The sequence below is a fragment of the Dermacentor variabilis genome, chromosome 7 (assembly GCF_050947875.1).
Source record: "Dermacentor variabilis isolate Ectoservices chromosome 7, ASM5094787v1, whole genome shotgun sequence".
Taxonomy (NCBI): domain Eukaryota; kingdom Metazoa; phylum Arthropoda; class Arachnida; order Ixodida; family Ixodidae; genus Dermacentor; species Dermacentor variabilis.
The window spans coordinates 139,778,325-139,797,446 of record NC_134574.1 but is presented as its reverse complement, the minus strand read 5'-3'; the positions used below and the strand labels follow the sequence as shown (position 1 = coordinate 139,797,446).

At 52.6% G+C, this 19,122-nt stretch overlaps 1 protein-coding gene across 1 annotated transcript; it reads right to left on the bottom strand.

The window, feature by feature from the left end:
- Positions 1-1,900: 1,900 nt before the first annotated feature.
- Positions 1,901-8,146, bottom strand: LOC142587996 (sodium-dependent proline transporter-like). The gene is made up of 4 exons (XM_075699412.1): positions 7,800-8,146; positions 5,149-5,625; positions 2,988-3,608; positions 1,901-2,705 (listed from the first exon to the last, which is right to left on the bottom strand). Exons 1-4 carry the CDS (start codon positions 8,049-8,051, stop codon positions 2,040-2,042), a joined length of 2,016 nt encoding a protein of 671 aa, XP_075555527.1. The 5' UTR covers positions 8,052-8,146; the 3' UTR covers positions 1,901-2,039.
- Positions 8,147-19,122: the final 10,976 nt, after the last annotated feature.

Here is a 19,122-nt window from a genome sequence, read left to right as displayed (position 1 = left end):
GCGTACAGGCGACAGACGGACGGACGAATCGGCTAGTCATATACATCGTCGCTGTAAAAGTTAAAGTGACGTTTCACTTCGACATTGATGTCGACGGTGCGACGCCTGCTGTGCCGCAGGGAAAACCAATATTGCTGCACAGCCAGCAACGCGGCGTCAAAATACAAACGGAGGATGCGCGAAGGCTGCGATTCTATGCTCCGCCTCCAGGCGCCTTTCTCCTCCGACTTTCGTTTCTGGCGCGGCGACAAACACAATCTCGCCGATTTGACCGACGGAGCATATGCGCGTAAAATGGGATATAGCCATTCAACTTAGCTAAAGTCCCTTAAGTTGTAACCAGGACAACGTACTCGCTCTTTACTCACAAAAGAAAGCATCAATTTGTTGAAGCCTTTATACGCTCGCTTTCTCGCCTGAGAAGTGCCACAGAGCACTTGGGAGCGCCCAGCTGGCGTCCATTTTGTAGCGTAAAGCTACACTACGCGGGTTGGAGCCGCGCTTCGCGTGCGTGCGTGCCTGCCATACTGCGCATGCGTCGTCCTCGCCGCCACCGACTGCGGCGCATTTTAGAGGTGTGACGTCACAGTCTCCGCAGACGCGCCGGCGCCGTGTGCGTCCGCTGCTGCATTTACGGCCTAAGTATAGTCTGACGTAGCGTGAACGCGCGCACACGTTACGTCACGTTGGCGCGAACAACAGCGCCTATAGTTCGACCCATGGTTCGACGCACTGGCGCCGCCAACGTAACCAGACGCGGCCAACCAGGCCGACGCGCTCCGACGCCCACGGCGGCCCGCGCGCCGATAACGACGGACAACGCGCCTTCACGATTGCGGCGCCGCGCGGCACTGCGCATGCGCGAGGAGGGCGCACCGTGCGTATAAATGCGCGGGAGGGACGGTTGATGCAGCGCGCTCGACATGGAGGTTACGGAGAGCCGAGCCGCTGCCAGTCGGCGCAAAAGACTGGAAGATTAACCAAACATAACCGTACCTTTACGCTACGTATATCCTGACATAACTGAGCTAAGCCACTGCCAATTTTTTATAGCGAAGCTGCGTATGGCTAGAGTTCCGTGTATTTTTCGTGTCCGTCGACAAATGTGAGTGAGCAAAAAGTATCATCATCAGCAATGGCTCGTGCCATACTGCTCGCGCGTTCGTCGTCGTCGTTGCCGTGCACAGCTGGCTCCGTTGCCGCTCATCGAGCCAGCGTTCCCACATTGCCCCTCCCTCTGCGAAGGCGCTGACGGCACTGGCCCACTGCCAGGCGGCGCGGTGACCTCGGTGTCAAATTATTTGTACCAATATATCGCGAAATGAAAACACAAATGTATATAACGAACGTATAACACTAATGAACCCGGATGTATAAAAATATCTGTGCGCGTACCTTTCGTCGCGATGACCACCCATATGGACAACAGATGTGTTCGTACATTTCTCACAATTTCGTGTCACGTCTTTGTCGTGTGCTAGACAGCTTCGCTGGTCATTCACCTTCACAGAGTGAAATGGTGCAAGATTTCTTTTTATTGTTAAATACACCAGCATTAGTTGCAGCAATTAAAGCGCCACTATAATAATTGAACTGGCGCTTGCATCTTGGGCGTCCTTTGAACCGTTGAAGAGGAGGATCATAGGCGAATTGCGTTATGTCGAACTGTTTATCAGGGTAGAACCCAAACGGGAGTTTAGGTCGAACCTCAATCGTCTACAATGCCGCATCCCCATGTATACAGTCGTATACATCTGACTTATATACATCTGACGGATAGATCAACGTTAACACACACTAAATAAAGCGCGTTGATTGTTGGCCCGCGGGCAATTGGACATTCTGATGATCACATCGCGGAAACACCGTGACAGAACAGAAAAAAGAAGCAAGTCTTAACTGACGCTTTTCTTCTTCCTTTATAAAGGTGTTATTTCGCCGTTATCATCAAAATGGATGCGCGCCCTATTCGCCAAACGCCGCCATCTCTCAGTTGGGCAAAGTCACTGCGCAGTGTCATCCGCGGAGTCCCGACTATTTCACAGCCACCTCTTGGACGACGGGGAGGCCATCTTCCGGTCCCCGTCCTCGGTCGAAGACTGCAGTGGTCGCCGCCAGTGGTCCAGCTGAGCAGTGCCCGCAGAAGTCGTCATCGTCCTCGCGGCGACGCTCGGAGACGCCCTGGGCGTCGTCTTGGCCGTCGCCGCGAGGACAGCCGGCGGAGACGCCGCGAGGAATCGGAGCGGTTCGGCGAAGCCTGCTTCGTACAGCCGCTCTCGGTACGGCAGCCGGTGCTTGTACTCCTCGGGACCCCAGTCAGAATCGGGGTCAGCGGCCCGATGCCAGCTGAACCCGCACTGCACGAGCTTGACCGCGGCGACTATGAACAAGGGCGCGAGTCCCACCACGGCCAGCACCCAGCCGAACACGTCGGCCCACAGGGGCAGCAGGTAGTCGCCCACGGTGCTCCTCGGGAAGACGTACAGGCTGTACGCGAGGAAGCTGCCCAGGACCACGGGCGCGCAGTACTTGAAGGCGATCAGGACAAAGTAGCTTGGACAGGTGCCCGTCATGAAGGTGACGTCCAAGCAGATCCGGTTCATTCCGTAGATCCAGGCAAATATGATCGTCTCGGCCAAGCAGGTGACCAGCATGATCAGGCCTCCCAGGTAGTTGTCCAGGAGGGTAATGACGTACAGACCAACCTGCGGATGTCCAGTACAGGAGGTTACTTACTGCCATTTATCTGCATGCTGGTGGTTTAGTAGCCACAAATATTTTGCCAGGATTCGTCTTATCGCCCAACGTGTGGTGTTGATACGCGCAGTTTCGTTTTAATGCGCTAGCATTCTCAGGGCACTTCACGCACTTTCCGGGGGCTATCTAGCTATCTGTCCGTCCGCAATCAATCAATCAATCAATCAATCAATCAATCAATCAATCAATCAATCAATCAATCAATCAATCAATCGGCAAACAGTTCCAACCTGCGTGCACAGTACGAGTCCGACGAGGAAGCAGCCCGAGCAGTACATGAAGGCGGTCAACGCGCGCTGCCTGGCGAGGGAGGGGAACAGTTCCCGGATGGAGTCGGTCAGGAACTCGCAGCAGCCTATCTCCGAGCTGATGCCCAGGAAGAAGAGCATGGCGAAGAACAGCGCCGACCACAGGTTCGGGAACGGTATCAGGGAGAGCGCCTCGGGGTACGTGACGAAGGCGAGCCCCGGACCCGCGGCGACCACGTCGGCCACGGGAACGTCCAGCGCGTGCGCCATGTTTCCCAGCACCGAGAAGACGACGATGGACGCGAACGCGCTGGTCAGCAGGTCGGCGACGCAGACGAACGTCGCGCTCGACGACACGGTCGCCGTGCTGAACGGCTGGTAGCTGCCGTACACGAGAAGGCCGCCGGTGCCGATGCTCAGCGAGTAGAAGGTCTGCTCGGTGGCAGCGCGCCATACGTCGGGGCTCAGGAGCGAGTCCCACTGCGGCGCCAGCAGGTACCGCAGGCCGAGGCTGGCGCCGGGCAGAGTGACTCCGCGCACGAGCAGGACGGTCAGGATGACGTACGGGGCTACCGCTGTGATCACGACCACCTTGCCGACCACCTGGCACGATGCGCGTTAGAATGGCGCTTATTGGGCTGTCGCTGTCACCACGACCACCCAATACATGACCGTTAGAATGATGACACTTATTGCGTTGTCGCGGTTACCATGACTACCTTGCCGACCAGACCCTGCGCGAGAAGCGTGACTGTTAGAATGACGCTTAGTGCGCTGTCGCTGTCATCATGACTACCTTCCCGACCACCTGTGTGATGAACGTTAGAATGACGCTTGTTGCGCTGTCGCTGTGACCATGATCACCTTGCCGACCACTTGCATGATGGGCGTTAGAATGAGGCTTATTTAGCTGTTGCGGTCACTATGAACATATTGGGTGACCATCTGTGCGAGGAGCGTGAAGGTTAGGATGGCGCGTGTGGGGGCTTTCGCTGTCACCATGAACATCTTGTCGACCACTTGTAGTGCGAGGAAGCGGAAAGAGTGCATAGTTGGGAGAGTTACCGCATGCTGAGCAAAATTCACGCAGAAACTCCTCTGGGCGTTGTGTAACTATGCGTAAGCATTACGCCACTTACTCATCTCCGCGCAACTCGGTGTCATTATCAATGTCGTGAAACTTGATCCGCCAGTACAAACTACGGCTCTACGGCGACGCGAAGTGGTGCGGACGGCTGCGCTAGGTGCATTGATGACGCAAGCAAAGCACTGCAGGTATAGCTGCGCCAGGTGCGCTGACGACGCTGCTATCATTATGCGCCACTGTCGCTGTTTAGCGTCTTATCCATCCGCGTCGAACAATTACGAACCCGGATCAAACGTACACCGGCGGCGGCTGCGTATGCGGCACGGACGCGCGGACCGTATATCCTGAAAGCGACTTGCGATGCGGACAATGTGTGCCGACTGCATGCCGACAGGTCCGAGCGCTGTGTTTTCGCCGCTTCGACTTGAAGAGAGGCACGTGGGCCCATATCTTTAAAACAATCTGCGAAAGGGTTGCAGGGTGCCGCTTGTGCTGAAAGCTTCGTGGGCGCTGTGTTCTCGCTGCCTCCTTTGCGTTGAAGCGACAGGCAGCGCGAAGTCACTCGCTGCTGCGGGCTCTATCTTGAAAGCATTCGTCTTACGGGACGGACGGACATTTTTCTCGTTGGGTAAGCACGGAAATATTGACGCACTTGAAGTTCTGCATTCCGGAGCGCGTAACTTTGCCACGAAACGACAATCGCCCAACAGGAATGACCACGGGCGTCCCGTTTTTAATTTCTCACAGGAGAGTATGCGGGGCCCTTTGCGTCGAAGGAACGAAACGAGCGCAAGAGTAACGACAATAATTTTTTTTTTGCACTGCGAAGTTATATCCCATGAGTACAGTTCTTTAAGCGCGTACGGGGCACCTCATTAACCGGCGCCACCTGCGAGTTTCCGAGGGGAAAAAAAAATGGAGGGCAGCAGGGTAGAGATCCGAGCTGGTTGCGTTGGCTGCACGAGTGTAGGAACGCCGGGAGATTCTAAGCTCCACTTGCGAACGCCGGGTCCCATTCGCGCGTATACTCCCCGCGATCCAACCAGAAACACTCGCCTTGATCCCCTTGAATATGACGAGGAACACGATCGTCCAGCAGATGGCGTAGCTGATGGCCAGGTTGGGCTGGACGGAGCCGACCTGCTCGAAGGACGACGACGCGTTGAGCACCATGCGGTTGTAGAAGACGTCCACCGACGAGGCGTCGGCGTCGACGCAGCCGGCGAAGCGGCTCTCGTACTCGCCCTGCGACAGGAGCACGCTGCTGCCCGCGTAGGTGACCACGACCGGCGACTCGGCGTCGGTGTCGTTGAGGCCCGCGAGCACGACGCTCTTGCGGACGCTGGCGCACACCCGCGCCGTCCGGCGGCGCGCGAAGCAGCCGTCCAGGGCCACGCCCCACCAGTCGAAGCAGTCGGTCCACGGCAGCGGCGTCTTGAAGGAGTGGTAGAAGTAGAGCACCGTGTACGCGATGATCATCTGGTAGTAGAGGGTCATCACGAACGCGGCCCACATCATGCCGAACGCGTTGCCCTGCGCCGAACGTGTGCGTGTGTATAGGCAGGGTTTAAGGGATTAAAGAACTTTTACGGCGTATAGCTGTTAAGGGCTGTAGTTTCCCCAGGATCGTGTCCGTGTGTAGACGCAAAGCTCCGCATACGCGGGCAGATACCGAGGATGGTGCAATGTCGGGCCGAGCCGCGGCGGAGGTGAGGCAGGCGTTAAGCCTTCCCCCATACGTGGGCCGATACCGAAGCTAGTGCAATGCCGGACCGACCCGCGGCGGAAGTGCAATTCGCCATTAAGGGGCCCACATACACAGCTTCGCTAGTCATCCTTCTTCACAGACTGGAAGGGCACTGTGTGTTAGGCCTACTTAGCACTGAATGTGTAGCGCAGACACATTCACAAGGAGAAGCGCAGTTCTACTACCCACCCTTGTGAAGTCGTCCTCTTTTTCTGCGCTACCTTCAGTTGAAAGTATGTATGGCCAGGCTTAGACATGTATGGACAGGCTTCGTTGTTCTAAAAGGAAGGCAGCTTCTTTGCCGACCATCGTCATAGTGATCCTCAAAAACAGCGTCAAATCGGCAGGAATTCTGTGTGTATAAACCGCCTGAAGTAAGAAGCAAAGACGAAGGTGCCGCATGTGCGCATTACGAGTGACTACCACGTGACACCACCACGTGATCCACGCAACCATGGATTACACTGGCTCGGGATCGTGCCAGTTTGCCATTGCCCACTGCATCTGGGATCGGTCCGCTTAACACGGCGAGAAACGGACTGAGTGGATCGAGGCGCCAAACCCCCGGGTAGGTAGGTAGGGGGAGCTTCGATTTAATGAAGGAATTATGCTCCTGAAGGGCGTGTGCTTGCTGAAGCGAGGATATTTAGTAACTGTTCGTTGATTGATTGATTTCTGGGGTTTTACGTGCCAGAACCACGATTTGATTATGAGGCACGCCGTAGTGAGGGGACTGCGAATTCATTGTGACTGCCAGGGCATCTTTAGCATACCCCAATGCGCGGGACACGGGCGTTTTTTTTTTTTGTATTTCGCCACCATCAAAATACGGCCGCCGCGGCCGGGATTTGATCCCGCGTCCTCGTGCATAGCAGCGCAAGACCTTATAGTGGCTAAGCCAACGCGGCGGGTTATCGTTCGTTCTACGAACAGTAGTCGCACGAGCGGAAAGCAGTATTGTAGCCAGACTTTCTACATTTGGACGGAACGCAACCCGCCCGTCATGTTAACGCGCCATCAGCATATAATAAGTCACTTACCAGAGTTGAAAACAAGCGTGACTTCGTGGTGCCTACTGGCGATTCGTCCACTGTGTGTCGGTTATTACTAGACGAACTTATGCTTTACCGATAAAACAGTCGAAATTGTGAGTGGGACTGAGCAACAATAGGAAGACGCAAAAAGAAAATGTGCTCCAATACATTGCTCACCTTTTCCAATAATCTCACTCCCTTGCGTTCGTATATTTATTACGTGTTACTCGATCGCAAAATATTCTCTTCCTCCTTCTGCCGACTCGCACTGTGGTGTGTGGCTTTTCTTTTAATTTGCATTGTTTCGTTTTCAATAGGCTGTAAGTAGGGCGTTCCTAGTGGCCACCTAGCGAGGCGCGCCTGACGTCATTCAGTGCCATGCTATATATCGGCTGACATAAAGAAAAAAAGAACGTTCTCTTGCTTCTACCTTGCGTCTGTCTCACTTCACGTCGCCAGCTGGGCGCGTTCCTTTGTTCACAGACCGGTGTGCCCGCCCCCTGCGTCGAAGACGCGACACCCACGTTGCAGTTTGCCATCCGTGACATGTCGACGTGGCACCTTAGGTCACGTCGAACCTATGTAAGTGGCCTGTCCGAATAAGCAAAGCGTTTCCCCACCATATATAATGTGCTCATTCGCCTCGTCACTGCGTCGCATTCAGGCCAGGACACCGGGCTGTTAGGCCTAACACCGGTCGACCGAGGACACCGTGAAGAGACTCGCCTCAGTGACGTAGCCAGGGGGAAACACCGGACACGTGTCCCCCCATCCCTCTCCTTCACTTCCGAAATTGCTGTGCATAGTATGCGGCTTTCCCAACGTCCCCTCCCACTCCTCACACTCTCAGTCCACGGTCAAGTGCGGATCCCCCCGCCCCCCTCCCTTCCTCCAAACAAAAATTTCTGGCTACGCCACGGGCTCACCTGTAACATGGGCGACATGCGGAAGACGCCTAGGGGACCGCGGCCGCAGAACTGTCCCATCAGGAGCTCGAAGTAGTAGATGGGCCGGCCGATGAGCAGGTTGACGACCACGTAGGGCAGCACGAATGCCGAACCGCCGTACTTGTACGCCACGTACGGAAATCGCCACAGGTTGCCCAGGCCCACGGAGTAGCCGATGCAGGAGCACACGAACTCCAGGCTGCTGGACCACTTCTCCTTCCGCTCGTCCATGCCGAGTCTCGGTTCGCGTCCCCCGCGGGCACTTCGGACGAAGACGGTGATGCTGCTAGGCGTCGAGAGCACCCGCAAGGCCAAGACGCTCGACTAATGGTTGCGACGGACCTCGAGCGCGGATGGCGAACGAGAGAGCGCGTGCGCAACCGCCGGCGCTTCTTCGTCGTCAGTCGAATCGACAGTTGTTCAATCGTCCTTTGGTGATTTGGACCCGTCAGTCTGGCTGCTCAATGACCGATCGTTATTGCCTTACTGGAGCTATTTTGGTTTACATTTTTCTTTCAGTGCCCATTTCACACGCGTAGTCCAGTTACACTGTTCTTCGGCCACTTTCCTCAGTGGTCATGTGCCATAAGTGAACGTCATGGTCACCACGATCGTCATCACCGTCTTCATAGTCACAAGTGAGTGAGTGAGTGAGTGAGTGAGTGAGTGAGTGAGTGAGTGAGTGAGTGAGTGAGTGAGTGAATAAATATTATTGCAGGTCCGGCGAGGACGCGAACTCGTCGCGCACCCGGCTAGTCCCACGTCGAGACCGGCAGGTCTAGCCCACCGGCCCTGTCGCGGGCACACCGGACGGCCAGGATTTGCGTTTCTAGAGCGGGTCTACGCTGAAGCGAGTCCCACTCCTCCTTGATGAACTTGGGGTATGTCGACCCGCACTCCCAGAGCATGTGAGGTAGAGTGGAGGTCTGGCCGCAGGACCGGCAGGCGTCGTCGCGATACACGTCGGGGTTAGCCTCGTGGAGAGCGGACAGACACGGATATGTGCTGGTCTGTAGAAGCCTAAGCGAAACGGCTTGCGCCCTATTCAACTTGGGGTGAGGGGGTGTAAAGACCCTTCTGGACATGTAGAAATATTTAATAATCTCGTTGTGAGTAGCGGGAGCGTCCCTGTGACCGTAGAGATAAGGGGAGTCAGTGCTCCTTATAGAGGAAGCGCGGTAGGTGAGGTCACGCGCAGCCTCGTGAGCAGACTTATTGAGGTTCGGGGGAGCACCCTCGACCGACCCTACGTGAGCGGGAAACCAGTGAATTGAATGGTTTGTGAGAGCATATGGACTGGAGCCGCTAAGAAGACGAACAGCTTCCTTGGCGATGCAACCCTTCTGAAAAGCCCTAACTGCCATTTTGGAATCACTATAGGTTTCGGACCCACGACCGTCTATCAAGGCGAGGGCGATGGCGACTTGCTCGGCGACTCGAGGGTCTAAAGTGCGAATCGAGGCGCTATTGGAAATCTTGCCGCTCGAGTCGACCACAACGACGGCAAAGATCTTGCCGTCACTGTACTCCACGGCGTCGACGAAACTTGCTCTAATGTCATGTTGCTTGATCTGTTTGAGGATGGCTGCTGCTCTGGCCTTGTGTCTCCCCTTGTTGTGGACGGGATGGACGTTTCGGGGCACAGAGGCCGCTAGGAACTTTTCTCGAATGCACCTAGGGATCGGGGTACTGGACCATCAGGAATTCCGCAGGGTGGCAACCCATCTCTTCGAGAATGCGCTTACCTGCCGCTGTGGTGGTCAGGCGACTGAGTTGCGCGCGTTCTTGGGCCTCGGCAATCTCCTCGGCGGTGTTATGTAACCCCAGCTTCAAGAGATCCTCGCTATGGGTCCTGATGGGTAGCCAAAGAGCCCTCTTGACTACTTTGCGGATGAGAACGTTGAGCTTGTCTCGCTCCGCTCTGAGCCAGTTGTGCATAGAAATCGTGTACTTGAGGTGGCAGAGTACGGAGGCATTGATCAGCCTGAGAAGATTGTTTTCCTTCATGCCTCGATGCCGGTTTGCGATTCTGCGAACGAGGCGGAAGGCGTTGCCCCTATTTGCGATGATCTTGTGGAGAGCAGTTCCGTTCCTGCCGTTGAATTCGACAAGCATGCCCAGGACCCGAATAACGTCGACCCCGGGTATCACCCCCCGTCACAAGTGCGAAGTCTGTTGCTGCTTTCGGAGACTGGCTTCCAATCTTTGGGTCTGCCTCCCTTCTATTTTCTGTAAAGCAGGAGCTCCGACTTGGCGGGAGAGCATCGAAGTCCGGTAGGACGGAGATACTCCTCGGTCACGTCGATCGCCTCCTGCGTGGCTTCTTCCAACTCTGCCATCGCAGCCGCCGGAGCACCATATGGTGATGTCATCGGCGTAGATGGTGGGCTTGACGTTCTCGACGCGCGCCAACCTCTCAGAAAGACCAATCATGCAGATGTTGAGGAGATGACGGCGCCCTGAGGAGTGCCCCGCCCTCCGAGGGGCACATCTTCGGAGCGGAAGTGTCTAATGCGAAGCTTGGCCTTCCTATCAGTTAGAAAAGAGCTGACGTAGCTGTGGAATCTGGAACCGAGACTCAGGTCTGAAGTGGTCTTGACGATGAAGGTGTGGAGCAGGTTATCAAAAGCCTTCTCGAGGTCGAGACCGAGCAGAGCCTTGACGTCTCTGGAACGGCCTTCCACAATCTGATGCTTGATTAGTTTCATGGCATCCTGCATCTAGAGTCCGGCGCGGAACCTTATCATGTTGCACGTGCAAACCTCGTTGCCTTCCAGGTACCGGTTAAGCCTGTTGAGGACGACACGCTCCATGACCTTGCCGACGCAGAAGATTAGAGAAATCGGCCTCAAGTTCTCGATGTTTGGGGCCTTGCTGGGTTTGGGAATGAGCTCCGTACAGGCCGTCTTCCATTTTGCAGGTACAATGCCGCTCTTCCAGGACTCGTTTATCTTGTCGGTCAGAAAGACAATCGACGTGTCGTTAAGGTTTCTCTACATTCTACATTAAGGTTTCTCTACTACAGACCCGGCGCAGACTTGCGGTTGAGCGCGAAAATGGCTTGTTTGACCTCGGCAGTGGAGAAGTCTTCGTCCACCTCGGGGCGTGGAGGGCCTCGGTAGTCCGAGAGTTGGGTCGATGGATCTCCGTCGCGACGGACAGGCAGGTACTTCTGTATCAGTTTTACGACGAGTTCATAGACCGTGTGAGACCTGGTGGCTTCGTGAAGGGCCCGGGCCAACGTATGCCTTTGATTTAACTTCGAGCCGCTTTCGTCGAGAAGGTGCTTCAGCATACCTCAGGATCTGCCGTTGCGCATCTGTCCGTCGATGGATTCGCAGAGCTCGTCTCTCTGCTCCTGGCATTCTCTGAAACATTCTCTGGTTTCAGAGAGAGAGATGCAAATGAGAGGAAGGCAGGGAGTTTCAGTGTTGCAGAGGTGTGGGGGTGGGAGCTCAAACAACATGAACAGAAATGAACCGCAAGAATAGAGCAAATCTATTGTGGCAAATTATGTAATTCTAGGGATAAAAATAACCGGAAACAAACCCGCCCGAGGGCGTTGCAGAGAGTTCATCAAAGGAAAGCCTGAACAACGATAGTTATACTGACGGCAACGCGAGCAATGATGGTGATAACAACGGGTACCGAACAAACAAACAAACAAACAAACAAACAAACAAACAAACAAACAAACAAACAAACAAACATCGGATTTACAGCTGGCTTCCACTGCCTGGCCGAGTAGAAACAAGCCCATTGCTGCACTACACACCACCAGACTACCTACTGCCAACTACTACAACACAACAGCACCCACTACGCCGCCGTACCCACTAATCGCGTCTTGTGAGGCGACGGGTGTGCGTTTGCCAAAAAATCACCGGTCTGTTGCAGCGCCGCCGCACGGAAGGGACGGGAAGCACACCACGCCGCGAATCAAGGAGCGTCTCCGTCTAGAGAATCGTGGGCCGTATACGTGTGCTCTTTACCCGCGACGCGAATATCTCTATTATAGCTCCTTCACTATGCCTGCTGGTTAAACTTGCAACGGCAAATGGCGGCCCCTGGAGCGCGCCTGAGATAATTATAAGGGGCAGGATTTCTCCGGGCTTGTTGCGCAACTTGGTTACTTTACATAAGGCAGAGGCGAATAGCTCGGCGTGAATCGATCAACGTTTTTACTCATATGATACGTGTATCTTGCAACGCAGCCTGCGTCGGAGCCCGCGAAGCGGCCGTGTGAACCCCGGGTGTCGGTTGGGGCTACGACGCCAAACCGACGGTGGTGTCGGGTCAGCCTGCTGGGCTCGTTTGTACACGCCGACGATCGCGATTTCCAGAAGGGTTCGATCGATTTCCGCGTTGTCGCTGCAAACACTTGTTTTGCGGGCTTCGGCAAGTCTTTTGTCGCTGAAGTGGGTCAACAGCCTCACAGGGGAGTTGATTGGAGGGACAGCAAGGGACGTAGGCTCACTAGAATATGTGAGCGCCATCTTACCATTGAGGAATGCGTAAAACGTGCTACGTCCTCGGATGCGCGAAAACTCGAAAGGGCAACAAAAGAATACACAATAAAAGTCAGTAGGTGACTGGTGAATGCTATGTACCTTTTCAAATTAGGTGCCGTGAGAAAAAAAACGTATTCGTCGCTATTTCCCACGTTAGAAAAAGCTAAAAAAAGAACTGAAAATGAAATTATGGGGTTTTACGTGCCAAAACTACGACCTGATTCTGAGGCACTGTGGGACTACTGCCGGCAGCGATAGAAGAGGCGCGCTTTGATTCTGCGTCCTTCACTTCATAGCCAAGAAAAGTTGTCCTCGAGTACATGTATATTCGCGTAGTAGGTATAGGGAGACGGTGCTTGATTCCCAAGGAGCAGATCTGCCTACACACTACAGTACTCTATTGATGTACATCCTGTTCGGACTTGGCGATATTGGCTAGTCGTTCATAGCACTTCCGCGTGACGTAGACTGCCCGTTTCGCCGCTCGAAGCCGTCGGTCTTCGTCGCGCACAAAATTGCTCTCGTGGGGTTTGGGCTTTAACACTCTTCCCTAAAGTTGCGCGTGCATGCGACTTCCTATCAGGAATGAACACTTTGAGCCATCGCTTTCGAGTTAACTCCGAAAAGGATCCAGTCAAGCGTTCGTCAGAGTGTAAAAGTCGCACGATGATTTATAGCACTTGTACAGTCGAACACCCCCACAACGAAATGTTCTGTATAACGAAGTAATAATTCTGTCCCACTTCTAGCACGAGCGGTGCGGGGCACGACCGTTGCGCCGAAGTGACCTGTGTAAGCCGTGTTTTCGGGGGCTCCAAGCACCTCGTTATGAAGCCGTCCGACCGCACTCGTGTGTGTGGACCGACGGGAGGCAACGAGGGAAGAGCGCCCAGTCCTGCGCCGCGCCGTCCCGTCTTCCCCACCGAGCGAGTGTTCCCGCGCTCTCCGCTGCCGCTGCCGTGGCGCTGCTGTCGCCAGCGCTCTTCTGCTGCTTGCTGCTTCTTGCAGCCGCGGCCGCTACTGCTGCTGCTGGCCAGAATGCTGGAAGGAAGAAAGGATGTGGGAGGGGGGGAGGAGGGGCATCTGCTTGGGAGGCCCGGCGTCTGATCGATATTCCTCGAGGCCCGGAAGTAGGTCACGCCTGCGGTTCGGCGAAAAGGAAGCGGCCGTCCCCGGGGAAGGAGAGGCTCTTCGCTGGCCTCGCTGCCAAAAAAAGAAAAGGAAAAAGAGGAAGAGAGCGCAGCGGAGGAGAGCGGACGTCGCAGGGCCGCCCGATAGGCAGCGAGTCGTTGTGGAGAAACTGCGCAGTGTTATACAGACGGGACGCAAGCAAGAGAGAAGCCACCCACAAACAAGCGCAGTCTCTAATTCATTATGTTACATTGAAGAACACACGAACTCATACAGGATACAGAATACGGTACAGTGGTAAACACAACAGAAGAATAGTATTTCCGGAATGATTACAGTTTAGCTTTCAGACGAACATCGTGGCAATGACTTTGTAGCCATTATAGATCGATTAATAGCATGAATTGCTGTACATTCTTGTTTTGGACCGCGGTTTAGAACGTGAAAATAAAAATAAAAAAGATACAGATGAGAGACAGTGAATCGCTATCTGCAGTGACTTCACTGCTTCGCTGTCTCTCCTCTCTCCTTTTTTCACGTTCTAAACAACTCGCCAAAATAATGAGCTACAGCAAGCCTGACCACCAACTTGCCCTAAACGATGTTCTTGTGGAAGAGCATGAATGTCCAGCAAGACCAGCGAGTCCAGCAAGACCAACAATTCCAGCGTGTCCAACGGTTCACGTGATCGGCAATGCGCAATGACCAACGAGACGGAATGTCCAACCGGAGCGCAATTTCCAGCGCCTCTGAGTGTACACTATTGGACATTTGGTTTCGTCTTGAATTCAGCCCGCAAGCGTTAATAGATCTCCCGAGAGCCTTGCATCAGTATCTTTTTAGTTTAAGTTATGTTGGTCTGAATGCTATTTATAAGCGTTCGCTTTAAGAGTGAACCGTACTGTGCATTTACAAGGTACGTATCGTTCTTAGCTAGGAAAGGAAAATTGGTAACGAAGAGTGTAACCATATTTAAAGAAGCCACCATGTGTCCCTCTAAGAGAAGGATGTGATGATACACACCTCATCATCGTCGATAAGAAAGCGTTCGACGTACCGCGATGCGCACACGGACACAGGAGAGGAGCGCGACGCTTGCACTTGCAGAGCATTTTTGTTCCTCGTTCACGTTCCTGCGCGAGCTTCACTTGCTTTCGTGATGACATAGAAACAAGCGCAAATCACAGTCGCGATCCTGATATATGCATTTTTTAAATTTAATTGTTTATTCATACTGTGGATCCTTTGTTGAGAAAGACAAACACGCATACATTTAACAAGTGATGAACAAACGAGAGAAGGCACATTTATCGAAATGCTTATCTACGCGGTGCTCTGAATAACGCATGCCATTCTTCTGCCACCGCGTCATTCGGCAAACTATTCGGTAAGTTTGGAGCCTCAGAGAAAAAGAAAAAGTGAAACAAATCGGAGCGGGCTCGCATTGGCTACGCGACGGGTTGTTCGTGGTCATAGTTATTGAACCTACTTTAGTTCTAGTGGCTGCACCTTACATACCCTTAACGTGTCTGTTACCGAATCGCCGAGCAGCTGTCATCATCGTCCTAATCATTACCACCATCATTACTGTTGTCATTACCGTCGGCTTACTTTAGTCCACTGCGGGACAAGAGCCCATGTAAGCGATCTCCATTTGCCCCTGCTCTGCTTTAACCGACTCCCTTTTCTGCCAATATTTTTTTAAAATCTCATCAATATACCTAATTGTCTATCGGCGTTGACATGTTTTTCCGTTTCGCTTTCACTTTACGTGTGCTTGTATTGTTCCAACGAATTATAATTGACTGTCTGTGCTCGTGTTTGTAAATTCCCTTTTAATGCGAAGCATTCATCTCCGACTGAAGCAACCTTTTTTTTTTGGCGGTGGGCTGGGTGTGTCACCGTTTCGGTGAGCCGGCGTCGGTGATTGCGCAGTGTAAAATTATGTACCACAAGGGCAACTGTGCATGCACATGGGATACGTACACTGGGACGCCTCAGTAAGTGCCCCACTGTGTTTTAGTTTGCTTTCAACTTTTATATCTCGCCATTAAAAACGATCTTCCTGGCCTATCATAAATATAAGCCTCCCTACAGCACATAATATGCACAGAGCCTTTCCCTACACGACAGTTACGTTATTCGTACAACCGTTCTCGACAAGCCATGGCTCCTATGAATCACGTAGACGGCAACTACATTTGAGTCTGCCTAATGTTTTTTTCTTGTGTCCTGCGTAGTGTTTTGCGCAGTTGAAACAAGATGGTCATCAAACTGCTACCATTCGCTTCTGACAGTCGATGGCATACCGGCAGACAAATCACGACATGAAAAAAAAAACTGCGATTGTACTGGTTTCATGCACACAATGTGCCAAATGAATTGGAGATATAGCTTGTATAAACCCCGTATAGGGGTAATGTAAGCTTCATCCTTAAATAATTTTGGTAGCCTTTAACTCATCAGCCTCTGTCGCGATAAGTATCACATTGGCAGTGAAAATTGGTTTGTACGTTCTGTTACGACACCCTACCGAAATGGTAATTCTAGAAATGCTGCAATGTTGCTTACCTATCTTTACGTTTTCTCCTCTTCCATCATCATTGCACTCAGCCTCTTTCGTTCTTCCCTTTTCCCTTTTCCGATACAGCGGGCTGGCCCAAATCTAGCTCTTCGTCTCTCCCTCTGATGTGTCTCCCGCTTCGTTGGTCTTCTATGAGAAACTGATACGTTTCACTTAACGTCTACTAAGGTCTGGCCCTTGAAGTCTACATGACTTCTAGTGTGGTATTTTCCGCAATCCAAAGAAGCAAGCTAGAAACGCACGCTCAGACCAACCTCAATACGTTTCCTTTCTTATATTCTCCCACTTTGTTTACCTTCTATAAGATAATATGTTTCAAGCAACGTCTACTAGAAGTCTGCAGTTTGAAGTCTACATGGCCTTTATTATGACACTTTCACCACGAAGATTACCAGGATAGAGTGTTCTTGCTCAAGTGAGCCCCTTTGTATCTCTCTCCAATACAATCTTCCCCTGTTTGTGTGCCTTCTATGAGCTACTGATATATTTCGCACAACGTCTACTAAAGGTCAACCTTTTGGAGACTACAAGGCTTCTATTATGACACGTTATGACACGTGCTGAGCGCTCGCTCAGGCCGTTCTCCTTGTGTGTCGCTTCAATATATTCTTCTCTACATTTTATTTCTTTTTCGTCCTTGTACGGGATACTGATGTATTTAACATAACGTCTACAGGACGTTTGGGCCTCAAGGTCTACAAGACTTCTATTGAGACACGTGTTGTTGACTACTCGCGGATGCCCTATCCTGTAGCGAGGATTCGGAGAGATAAAAAAAGAAAGGAAACACACAAGTGCGACGCGAGCATCACTGTCGCAAGTTCGCTCCTCTCCTAATCCAGGCCCACAGCGAGCGCGTTACGGAGAGCGCGCGTTTATTTGTGTTGTCGCTGCCGCTGCCTCGCGCTGTCTGAGAGCGAGCCGGCGAAACGGCGGCAGGCCCGGTCGTCGCGCAATTTTCCTCCGACGGAATGCTGCTTCGAGCGCGGCGATGAAAAACAAGGCAAAGAAGGCAAGGCAAAGGCGCGCACAACTGGTTGCCATGGGAACGTCTAGGAAGGGGGCCCCCGAGCTAAAGCGCTCGCGCGCCTTTGCTTGCTGCCCTGCGCCCCCCTCCCCCCCTCCGCCTCTTCGCTCGCCGCGTCCGTCGCAGTGGACCGGCTCGAACCGGCTCGGGCTGGAGATGGCTGTCGTCGTCTTCGTTGCGCAGATCTTTCTCTTGCTGGGTGGTCAACGCTGTACGAGGTCGAGTATCGCATGGGAAATAAAAAAAGAAAACTGACCTCGGTCGGAGCATATTTCTTTACACCGAAGACGGACGGACGGACAGACAGACAGACAGACAGACAGACAGACAGACAGACAGACAGACAGACAGAGTGAAATGCACACCCGCCGTGGTTGCTCAGTGGCTATGGTGTTGGGCTGCTGAGCACGAGGTCGCGGGATCGAATCCCGGCCACGGCGGCCGCATTTCGATGGGGGCGAAATGCGAAAAACACCCGTGTGCTTAGATTTAGGTGCACGTTAAAGAACCCCAGGTGGTCAAAATTTCCGGAGTCCTCCACTACGGCGTGCCTCATAATCAGAAAGTGGTTTTGGCACGTAAAACCCCAAGTATTATTATTATTATTAGAGTGAAATGCACGTGACGTATGTTGTCTCCTCGCCCAGTGCTGTGCAAGGCACAGTACAAGAGAGAGCGATAGCGAAACGGTGCACAGAAAGGGAGGGAGGTTAACCAGACGTAGTAGTCCCGGTTGGCTACCCTGCACGATGGGAAGGTGTATGGAGGGTTAAATAGCGGAAGGAGGAGGAAGGGAGAGAGATAGAGAGCGAGAGATACGAGCACAAATAAACCGCGTACACTATAGGGCGGTATACAGACCTATTCATGCAGGGAGGAGCGGCCTGAGACATAACGTCTGCACACACTGCCTTTGACTAGGCGCTGATACTGCTTTCTTACAAAATACAAACAAACGAATCGCCAGGGACCAGTATTTAAGTGCAGTGAGTTCTTCGTTAAAGAGCGACGTTGCATCGCCACTAACCGGTCGGAGGTGGAGTATCGAGTAGCGGGACGCATAAGAATACCGGGTTTAGATTTGAATTGAAAAAAAGAAAAACATATTTTGCAGACTGAACGAGAAATATCATCTTTGGATGGGGGTCGACGCTCCCCAGGACAGATGTAGACGACATCGGAGAAGCAGCTGCTTGCGGTCGAGCTGCTTTTATCGGAGTCGTGGATTTTATTTTGTCTCGAGGTTCAGATTTGGACAATATAGCAAAAAAAAGAAAGAAACATAAATAACATTTATTATAAAATGAACAGCGGAGTTATAAAACAGACCACCAGAATTTTGTTATTAAAACATAAATGGCTTTGGAGAGAAAAACATAAAGAGGAAGAGAAAAAATATATTACATTACAAAATGTATAAACTTGGCTTCACTGCAGCAACATAGCGCCTGCAGCAAAGCAACCTTTCCGGCGAAGACGGGGCGAACGTTAACTAGTGACTCCAAGTTTCTTGTGCGCAGCCGAAGACTGTCGCAACCGTACAACTGGTTACGGTAACTCGAACGATAGATTCACGCGTGGTGGCCTAATAGCTTGTGTTCTACGCCTCTCCAACGTTGTTTTTAAGCGTGTTAGTGATGCTGCCGCAAGAGGAAGGTGTTCGCTAGTAAGTTGCCGACGAAAATTGTGGCTTTACAAGTGGTTACGGTGGACACTTTCGTCGTGCGGAGAAGGAAAAATAAATTACTTCAGGGTGCCATCATGACAGCGGGAGAAGGTTTGCCACCAGCAAAGTGCGTCATGCGGCAAAAGCGCTCTTGGTCGGTTGCCGTACGTACGTTCGTCGTAACATTGACGAGGTAGCCCGAGGGAAATGCTTGAATTTAACGGGGACCAGAGGTCTGAGGTTAGGACCAAGCGTATCGCTCTCAAATGGAGAATTACGTATGTGGTGTCGTCTAGAGCTGCGCAGATGGATATCATTAACCCATATAAAAAGAAATTGTGAATTTCTCTTTTTAGCCACATCCCTTCGTACAGGCTGTCTCA

Bases quoted from the DNA above. Each gene is read 5' to 3' on its own strand.
- LOC142587996 (XM_075699412.1), bottom strand. From the start codon at position 8,051: ATGGACGAGCGGAAGGAGAAGTGGTCCAGCAGCCTGGAGTTCGTGTGC. The intron at 3,609-5,148 runs GCGAGTGTTTCT...GCATCGTGCCAG, and splicing joins TCATATTCAAGGGGATCAAG to GTGGTCGGCAAGGTGGTCGT. The intron at 2,706-2,987 runs GTTGGAACTGTT...GGACATCCGCAG, and splicing joins GACTCGTACTGTGCACGCAG to GTTGGTCTGTACGTCATTAC.